The sequence below is a fragment of the Apaloderma vittatum genome, unplaced genomic scaffold (genome assembly GCF_000703405.1).
Source record: "Apaloderma vittatum isolate BGI_N311 unplaced genomic scaffold, ASM70340v1 scaffold14055, whole genome shotgun sequence".
NCBI lineage: Eukaryota > Metazoa > Chordata > Aves > Trogoniformes > Trogonidae > Apaloderma > Apaloderma vittatum.
The window spans coordinates 1-10,266 of record NW_009718861.1 but is presented as its reverse complement, the minus strand read 5'-3'; the positions used below and the strand labels follow the sequence as shown (position 1 = coordinate 10,266).

Genomic DNA, 10,266 nt, shown 5'->3' with positions numbered 1-10,266 from the left:
AGGGAAATAACTTAAAATGCTGTATGTTAAAACATTCCTTAGGATGAATGTTTTAAAATTCTCTTCCACTTCTGATTGGTGCTCCAGACGGAATAGACTTTTTCTCCACTTAGCTAATTAGGCTTTTGCTCAGCTATGTTCTAAGCATAGCTGTGGTAATTGCAATTTGGTGTAGACTTCTGTGGAACGTTTCTAGGAGCTGGTAGGAAAAATGGATGTGAACTTTTTGTAAATGTGAAAAATACTTTGTGAAGACCCTCTGAGGCCAACACAGTGCTGCTGGGGCACTCGCTACTACTTTGGTAAATCAGTGCCTGGAGTGGCATGTGGAAGACAACAGACTGGAACAAATAACAGATCTTTCTACAATTCAGATCCTCTTAGAACAATAGTCTTGTTCAAGCTTTGACTTGATTCACTTCTCTAGGATGACAAATGGGAAAAGAAGTGCCAGAAGATCTTTTCATTTGCTCATCAGACCATCAGTGCTCTGATCAAAGCAGAACTGGCAGAGCTGCCTCTCCGTCTCTTCCTGCAAGGAGCACTGGCAGCAGGAGAGATTGGCTTTGAGAATCATGAAACTGTGGCCTATGAATTCATGTCCCAGGTGAGTGTCCAACTATTACAGACTTGTGCTACCTTAAATTTGTCGTGGGAAGGTTTCCGGAACACTGAACCATCCAGTGTGACTGAAACATCTGAAGTGGTTGACAGCTAATGCTACTAGATAGAAACTCCTTGTCTTCATTCTTGCTTCCCAGGCTGCTGTGGAATTAAGCCCCATTGCTACTGATTTGAATATTCAGTCTGACAACATGTGGTACGTTGCAATGCTGCCTCCTACTCATATAGTTGGTTCACTGGAGGAGCGTAGCTTTCCCAGCAGAAAATGCTCCTACACCGCTTCTAAGCCTGTCTCCCAGCTCGTGTTATGTAGCTGGCACTGTCCTGACTACAAGGACTCTTTGGAAGTTCTCTGGAATTTGTGGTGTTTGCAGCTGCCATGCTGGGCTTTGCTAATTAAAATCCTTGTATTTAAACATATTCTAAACTACTCTGAAAATCCCCTTAAACCTGCTATTTGGTCTTAAGCCTTACTTGTTGCAAAATCGTTCCCATCCTCCCTGTCAGATAAAGAACCAATGTATTTAATGTTATCCGTGTTGCAAGCTTTGTCCTAATCTTTCCTCTAATGCTGCTACTAATGCATGTTCTTAAATTGAGTTGCTGATAACCTCAGCATTTCCTCACTATCTTGTATTAGTTACTATTCTAGCATGATTCTGAAGATGAGAGCAGCATGACAATTCTATTTAGAGATGTGGTTCAAAATTTTCAGTCTTGTGTATTGTTTCAAGGCTCTTCACCCATGTAGAAGCAGTTCTTATGGTTTTTCTTACGTACTTTGTCACTCCGCTTCAGCTCTACTGTTTTTTGTGCTTCAAAGAACAAAATCCTCTTCAGGGACTATTTCTGCTACTTAAGTTCTGTATTTCAGCAGATGCTTGAAAATAGGAAAAACTCAATCTTCAGATTATATGTAGGATCCCATGTGTCTACTACGACTACTTAAATAATAAGTATTTCCCCCAAGACTTGTTTCTAGTCTTTAATATTTAACTTGATTTTGACACTCTTAATGAAAGTTCTTTTCTCCTGCCTGAAGCTTTTAACAAATGTAAAACTGGACATTTTCCTGCCATGTCACTAGCAGGTGTGATTTTTATTTATTTTTCCGATGTGTTCTGAAGTGCAGTGCTTAAGAGTGTTGCTTTCTCCCTTGACTAGGCCTTCTCTCTATATGAAGATGAAATCAGTGATTCAAAAGCACAGCTGGCTGCAATCACCTTGATAATTGGGACATTTGAGAGAATGAAGTGCTTCAGTGAAGAGAACCATGAGCCTTTGAGGACTCAATGTGCGCTGGCAGCCTCTAAGCTCCTGAAGAAGCCAGACCAATGCCGGGCTGTGAGCACTTGTGCCCATCTGTTCTGGTCTGGCCGAAATACTGACAAGAACGGAGAGGAGGTAAGAATAAAGTGGCAGCAGTGTAACACATCCTACCTCAGCAACGTACTTCTGCCTTTCTTTTGAAGACACTTCTAAAGTAGATACATCACTTAACTGACATAGGTTTCCTTGGAATGTATTCTAATATATGAAGCTTCTAAATCTCACTGCAGCGTAAGCTGTGTAAGTGCGTAAATGGAGACAACTTCCATTTTAGGATGGAAGTATCATGTAAGCTTTTAAGTGTCAACTAATTTAAGACTGCCTGTCAAAGTAGTCTGTATTTTGCATGTTTTTGTTGTAGTAGCTGTGTTTGCATGTGAAATACTAAACTTCCAAATTCAAGATACAAGCTGCTGAAGCTAAAGCTGTCCACTTCTCAGAGTATGCATTAGTGTACGTATTACTAAGTTGAGTTCATTGATCTTGTAATAGGCGGCTTTCAACAACTGTTCATGTTGCTGCCTCATTTAAAAAAACTGGTTTAGGTAAGGCAAAGTGAACTTTCATTGACAGCTTGTTCTGCACATTTCGTGTGTAGCTTTGTGTTTCTGTGATAGACCACTGGAAAATGCCATAAATGTGACAAGAGCTCCTTAAGGTTCTTGTAAGTTCCGGGTTTTTTCCTTCTAGCTTCATGGAGGGAAGAGAGTGATGGAATGCCTAAAGAAGGCTCTGAAGATAGCAAATCAGTGCATGGACCCTTCTCTGCAAGTCCAACTTTTCATAGAAATTCTGAATAGATATATCTATTTTTATGAAAAGGAAAACGAGGCGGTAAGTGGAAGTGGATTCTCTCTGTTGCTCTTTTTAAAGAGCATTTCTTTAAATTCTTCATTCACTTCTATGCCCCAAATAACATGAAAGAATCTGCTTGATCAAGTAGAAACCAGCATCCCATCTGATGTCATCATTTGCTCAAGAGTAGACATTGATGAATACCCTATAGCTCTAAGAGAATGTCTAAAGAAATTTAAGGGGTTTGCTGACTTTCCAGCAACTGAACTGGCCTGCTGTAGTAGTGCTCTAGTATAGGAGATGCTGTTATCTGATAGAGATGAAAATAAAACTTGCAATTTCAAAACACTTGGCAGATGTAAAAAGTCTCTGAATACAGTGGTGGTCTGCAGCGCATTTTGTGCTGTGGTGTTCTAGGTAGTGCTGGACTTAACCCTGTAGGCAGCTGTACTTTCCTAGGTAATTACTTGGTCCCTGAGAATAACTTTAAACCTGATATTACCATTGTGACTGACCTTCCACAAGAAACAGATTGTGTTAGAGTGCATGGACATTCTGATTCTGTGCTTTATTAGCTCAAAGATTTTAATTTCTTTTATTAAACTGGAAAGAAATATCCTGGCAAAGTTACAAAGCTGTCAGGTTAGTGACTTAAGAAATTCCTCACATTTGCTGGGATGGGGGAATTTCCACAAAACTCTGAAATCAGAACGGTCTTAAGAGGAATGAGAGAAGGCCATCTCCAACAGTTTGCCTGCAGTCTTACCAGGATTTCTAAGAACTGTCCAAATACCAATAGTTTAAAGACAAGTCTGTTAAAACAAATGTCTGTGCTTATACACAGGTCTTGTTGGTGACTTCTGTTTACATTCTCCTGTAGGTGACAATTCAAGTTTTGAATCAGCTTATACAGAAGATAAGAGAAGATCTCCCAAACCTCGAGTCTACTGAAGAAACAGAACAAATTAACAAACACTTTCACAACACACTGGAGCACTTGCGTCTGAGGAGGGAATCGCCAGAATCTGAGGGGCCAATTTATGAAGGTCTTGTTCTTTAGGAAGATACACACTGTACTTGTTTCTTTTCATTTACATACCATATGTTTTTTTTAAGCTAGATTAATAGGTTGTGCCTTTCAGAAATGTCAAATTAAGTTAACATTCATGTGTTCAGTCTGGCGCTTCAAACACTTGTATTGAGTACTCTAACAAATTGGAAAGGTTGGACCAGCAGCTACAGGTTTCATCAGTTAGCATGGCTGAAACTTCCTTTGAAATCCATGTGACATGGTAGGGTTCTTCTGGTTCTGTTTTCTCTTCTGTCTGTTCACTGTTGCTTCTGTAGCACTAGAGTTCTAAACTGGCAGTGACTGTCATCTGAAACCGTGTCTGATCCTTACAGAGCATCAGATTTTTGGGATTATTGTATGTCAGATTCTGCTTGTGCTTTTCTTTTAATGCAAGTTAAGACTAAGTGTAATATTTTTCCCTAAAACCTAGAATATATTAATGCATGTTTGGAGAGTTTTAAAGTACCATGTTCAAAAACAGAAGTTATATTTTGCATATTAAGGCTCTGTGACATTCAGTGAGGGCCAGTACTGTGCACAGGGCATATTTATCAAGATAATTTTGTTCCAAATAGTATAAAAATAGATAAATTGCAATCTATATAGATATGTATAACCTTCATTACTGTAAATTTAGGGGAAAATGCATTACACAAGTTTATTCGGTATCACGATTTTGCACCAGTGAAACAATAAAGTTGCTATTAACACCTATTGTTTCATGTCTCTTCAGAGCCCACTGTTGAACCCAATGCTAAGGTTGAACCTTCTGATACAAGCAAAAAAAAAGTTTGTTCTGTAGGGACAGGAAAACCGAGACACGGTTGGACAAGCTAGGAGGCTGCTGCTATTTCTAATGTAGAAATTTGTCATTCAGAACCACTGTTTTTCCAATGATGTTGAGATGATGCGTGTCCACATTTGGGAATGCTTTCATGGTGGAGAATCCTACTGGGTTCTAGGTCTGTGCTAGAGACAGGTGGCAATTGAATGACCAAGCCGTAGGAAACTGAACAGTAAAGCAACTGCCAACTTCTGTGAAGACTGGTCTGGTCTGTAGGTTAATGCCAGTTGCTAAAGCTTTGCAATGTGTTTTACCTTAACTGAAGTAATATTCTAAAGCTAATTGATTAAACTTCCTTATTCTTCAAGTTGGCCATTGTTGTGAAAGTTGGCCTGGCTTGACTGGATAATGAATGAGACCTTAGTGGGAGTGTCCAATAATTTAGTGCTACCTGTTTTCTGAGACAGAAATGATCCTAGGAAACAAGAATTATGGAGCAGACAATTAGATTGTTCATCTACTGATGTTTAAGTCTGGCTTGGAGGGGAGAAGGAATGGGGAAGTAATCATCTAACAGCTCTACTTGACCAATGGTATAATTAATGCTATTCTAAAATCTTTATATTGTTGTGTATCTGTTGATGCTGTTCCTCTTAAGAGAATCGTTGATTGTTTTGTTATAAAGCATCTGTAGCAGAACATGATGACAGTGTTCATGTAGCTATATCCATATAGTAGGAATATGCCCTCCTAGTTTACCATATTTGCTAACCATATTTGTTTAATCCTCACGGTTAGTGTTTGTCTTTGAATTATAGTTTTGTGGTTTCAACTGCAGCTACCCAAATATTGTAGGCTGGTGCTTTTTCCTATGTACCACTTGTTAAGGCTACGAAGTTATAACTCTTCCACAGTTCTTAATTACTTTTATTTAAATTTTACAAAGTAAATAATTCCAAGTACTGTCTGTAAGCCTCACGGTCAGGTGTACTAACGTGTGTTTTGGCTATGGCAATGGATGACTGTGGGTGTTCAATAGCTGTCACTTTGTCAGCAAAGGGACATTTCTGTTAAGCTACATAGAAAAGGCTTATGATGGTGGAAACAAACTTATATCACTAGCAGTGTTCAAACCGATGCCCCTTGTGCGATGAATCTAGTAAAAAATTGGGAGGGATCTAGCTGTGTGAGCTTCTCTTGTGGCAGAGGCAGAATGGGAGAAACCGTATGTGGTTGTTTACATTCTTGTTTTTCATACTTATGGCCAATAGCAAGGCAGTAAATTTTAACAGATGAGTCATGTTGCATATTCATTATGTTTAGACATTTTCAAAGTCATGCACTTCAAGTAATACTACTTTTTTGTTGTTTTTTTTTTACCACTGATGACTTGATAAGTGGATAGGTCCAATGGATGGAATAGGGGAAAACTTTTTTTTTCCTTTCGGAACCAGTTAAAGTTAAATCAGATGTGTTTTTAAGAATTACTCCAAGGGAAGTTTACTTAAAGGTCTGTCTGTCCTAAATCTCGTGGACTAAATATGCTTCCTCTATACTTACAGCAAAAGACAAGAGAGTGATGCTTGTCAGTTCTGTAAGGAGTAGAGGTTTGACTTGAGTAGATTCCTGCCCATGCAGGATCCTGGCAGGGAGCAAGAAGTCAGAGCTGAAGGAGGAAACTCATGATGAAACTCTTCCAGCGTTTGACCTCTCAGTTCTCATATATCCTATCACAATGCTCAGAACTCTTTAATGTTCATGTGCCTGAATGTAGTTGTATTAAAATTTCTACTCTCATTTTTTTCTATTACTTTTTCCACTCAGATGAGTGCTCCCTTACCTGCTACAGCTGCTCAGCTTCTCTGGTAACCTGACTGTTCTGGTGCCTCTTGTCCCATGCTTTTCCTGGAAACCAGTAGTTGTTTTTTGCATTGGTCATGATCTTGTTTGGCTTCTCCCTAAGGAGAAGGGGGGAAGCACATTATGTTTAACAGCTGAGACCCGTGGCATCTTAGAGTGGGTTTGGGGGTAAAATGTAGCAGGTCCAAGGCTAATACTTTATGAAATTCCCTATGAGCAATATTTATAGTTATTAAAAGTGAGAGAGTTTTAATTCTAGATATTGGCCATGAATGTTGTATTCCCTTTTCACCACTTTAATGCTAGTGCGCCATTACCAGAAAAAATACTATTTGTGTAATTTCACAAAGAGCTTTGGGAAATTACCTTTCTTTTCATTGCTGTGATTTCTCCAGCTACATGGATAACTGTATTTCTATACATCTGTAAATATGTAAAGTTGCACCTATTTGTCAGTATTCCATACAATACACGGTGCACACTGCACATAATACTTGCAGGTGAATATCAGCCACTTTATGCTCCCACTGAAAGCAAGATGTACTAATTGTCAGCCCTTGCACTAGTTTTAGTTGTGGAGTTTTGGGGGTTTTATTTATGTAAAAATATGAGGATGAATTTTGGCTTTTACTGGACACAGGAGTTTAATAAAGGCTTTCCTAAAGCTCATGTGGCACAGTGGGTAGAGAACAGGGTTAATGGCTGAATTCACCCACAGAAGCCAAAATGAAGTCTCATAGAGTGAATACTGTACACAGTGCCCATGGCAAGCTGCTCTGATGATCATCAAGAGTGTATATGGAGCCCAACACAAACCAAACACACAGACAATAATTGCCAAAGACTTTGCTACTCTTTTATCCCGGGAAAGTCTAAATCTATTTGCTGTAGTGCTAGCAATGTCCTCTCTACTAGCAGCTTTGCATACGCTTTCCGTAGTTTTGTTGTAGTCGTTCCTGTGAGGCTTGGTCTCAACGTCTGCCTGAAGGGGTGGAAGGTCTTGACTGACATTCAAATTTAATGGCTGATTGTCGAGGCTATGTAGGCTAAGCCTTGAAGCCTTTTTTGTGGGAGAAAGGCTGCTTGCTCTCTTCTTCTGTTTGTGTCTGTTAGCAGGCTTTACAAAAAATACAGCGTGTTTCCTTTTTTCTCCCTGCAAACTCATTTCGCAGTCTTCTTGACCAGGTGATGGATTTTCGTTTCTGAGGGATGTGCGTTTCCTGATGTTGAGGTAAATACTTAAGTTAAAGTATGTAACAGTGATGAAAGGTGTAAAGAATTCAATAGTAGAGGCAATCATTAGGAAGTACCAGTTGTAGAAGAATTCTGCATGACATTCTCCTTCAGGGAGGATGCTTTTCTGGGCAATGTGCTCCCAGCTGAGAATGGCTGGACCATAGAGAAGAAAAGCAGCAATCCACACAGTGATCATCTTCAGTATTGTGTGTCTGCTCATCCCTTTCTGAGCCCTATAACTGACCTGAGAAAGGGAAAAGTTAAGTCACACGCAGTACTAGTATATCAAACATTTACATGGCTATTTTGGAATATGGCTCTCTGATACTTGTGAGGGTTGGTAATATGTTGGTTTAAGGATGACTGCTATATGAAGCTTACTGGTACCACAGAAAAGCTATTTTTGAAATACCCATTCTGACAAGTGCTATCGAGGTGACTGGATATGTTCTGAGAACATGCATGAAATCTTAAAGGTAGATAACTAAGGCTTTTCCAAAACAAATAATCACTGCTGTTCCTAGAATTGGTTGTCACTGGTTGCTTATATATTCAGTTGCATTATCTATGACACCAGTTTACAGAATGTCTGGAAACGTGGCCCTTCAAAATTCACGTCCTTCGATTTTATTTTTTAATAATTTGATGTAAAATACATAAAAGGATCTGAATTCATAGAACATCCATGTGAGTTTTTCTTTCTGCTTTAGAGAGAGAGCGAGCTTTTTTTTTTTTCCTTGATGTGAAAAACATACCCTGCCAAAAAGCTGCAGACTCTCATCTGCAACTAAGATGTATAGTTGGAGTGTTGTGGTCTGCAAAGTGCTTTACAGGAAGAGGAGCTGATTCCCTTTACTTAGAAAATAACAAAGCTGAGGTGTGCAAAAAAAAAAAGTATGTCAGTAATACTGAGTAAACTGTATCAGCAGTAGAATTCAGCAGAATCTTCAAGATCTTCTACTCGGTGTTCTGATTATGTGGTGTAGTGAACAATATTCATATAGTAAACTGAAATTCAGTTTTCGCATCTCTGCTGTGGCCACACAGTGTATTGGAATACGAAATCTTCGAATTTCAATTTTTGTATAGGGTTCACGTTTATGGCCCTAGTCTGTGCATCTTTACCTCCAAAGCCAGTGCTGTTCTGGTACGGTACCCACACAGCTGAGGAATCTTGAGTTTGACTGAACAAGGTCTGATTTTACAGTCTTTTACAAAGCTACTAAGGATTTCAGGAGCACTCTTACAGGAAGATTGCAATTTTCATTGAGAATGAGAATAATTTAGAACTTAATATATTCCTGTTCATATGGTGTTATACTGCCCTAACCTAACAGGCAGCTTCTGTACTCTTGCTTGGGAAGGGATTTTTTTTATGGAGGATTAATTTGAAGAATTTTAAACTGGCTGATTTTTTTCATTTATTATGACCAGTTTCCTTTTCTGTTTCTGAAACCATCCAGTCTATATATATGTGTATAGTCATAGCAGTTTGGTTTATGAAAGCAAAATTCGTGGTTAATTCAGAACCTAGAAAATAAAGGAATTGTAATTGTTGACTCTTTAAGAATTAATCTGTTTATTTTTCCTTCAAAAAGTAGTTGGTAAAACTCGGTTGTATATAAACTGTTAAAGTGATCTTGCGACCTGTCCTTGTATTGTTTGCCAGAAAAGAATCATTGCCTCTTGGTGTGATTTAGAATGAGCAATGAAGCTAAATTACTATTTAAAGGAAACGTGGGTGGAACAAGGGGCTGAAAAATTACCAAGAAGGGTGTGTAGAAGAGTGAAACCTATTATCAGGTAAAATGCGTTGTTCTGGCACAATTGAGAATACTCCGAGGCAGTATGGTCTAGGTGAAAATGATGGTAGCTTTTGATTTTTGCAAAGTCTAGTCTGCCCCTTTTTCAATAACTGACATGCTGCACAAATGAGACAAGGCTCTAGCTATTTATTTGGCTGTTATGTGAAAAAGCATTTGTATCCTTTGAAGGATGTTAACTTACATTCTGCCACTTTTGAACTGTACACAGCTGTATACATCTGGTTCTTCCGTGGAGTTTGGCACCTACTGCAAGATCTGTCTCTGCCTTGGGCTGCAGCTGGGATGTGGCTAGGCTGGCTTGGGTTGTTACTTGTCCCCAGCAGCATTGCCCTGTTCAGAGTATGATGGTCGTTTCAGCTGGATAGTACTTCTTAAGCTTATCCCAGGTGTGGGTGGGCAGGAGCTAAGTACAGCCTATTCCCTCTGCTCTTCTAGCTGGAACAGCAGCATATACAAACTATATCGGTTTCTGAAGCAGAGCAGCTCCTCGCATGTAAAAGGGAGAAGCAGCTGGCTTTTTTGCCCAAGCTGCTCCCTCCAGAATCATTTCCAGGGCAGAGGGAGCTGCCCACACCCCATCTTCTGAGGGGGCTGAGCACCGGGGGACCTAAGCAACCCGTCCTGCAGCCTCGGAGCCCCTACAGCCCGCCCTCCGGCCCACCTGCCCCGTCCTTACCGCTTTGGTGACCGAGATGAACCTGTCGAAGCTGATAAGGACGATGTTGAAGGCGGAGGCGGTG

General features: G+C 39.7%; 2 protein-coding genes across 2 annotated transcripts in view; one reads left to right on the top strand and one right to left on the bottom strand.

The window, feature by feature from the left end:
* Window positions 1–4,532, top strand: part of VPS35 (vacuolar protein sorting 35 homolog (S. cerevisiae)) — a 17,503-nt gene extending 12,971 nt beyond the window's left edge. Inside the window, exons 13-16 of the mRNA XM_009870414.1 lie at window positions 428–607; window positions 1,789–2,028; window positions 2,644–2,787; window positions 3,629–4,532. Coding sequence (XP_009868716.1) covers window positions 428–607; window positions 1,789–2,028; window positions 2,644–2,787; window positions 3,629–3,808 — 744 coding nt within the window. The 3' untranslated portion in view covers window positions 3,809–4,532. The remainder of the gene's footprint in view (window positions 1–427; window positions 608–1,788; window positions 2,029–2,643; window positions 2,788–3,628) is intronic.
* Window positions 4,533–7,059: 2,527 nt separating this feature from the next.
* LOC104274710 (histamine H3 receptor-like) lies at window positions 7,060–10,259 on the bottom strand (the record flags this gene model as incomplete). Its single annotated transcript, XM_009870415.1, has 2 exons — window positions 7,060–7,944; window positions 10,203–10,259. Coding segments are annotated over 2 exons (942 nt in total), but the record flags the coding sequence as incomplete, so codon positions are not given.
* Between the last annotated feature and the right edge of the window lie 7 nt (window positions 10,260–10,266).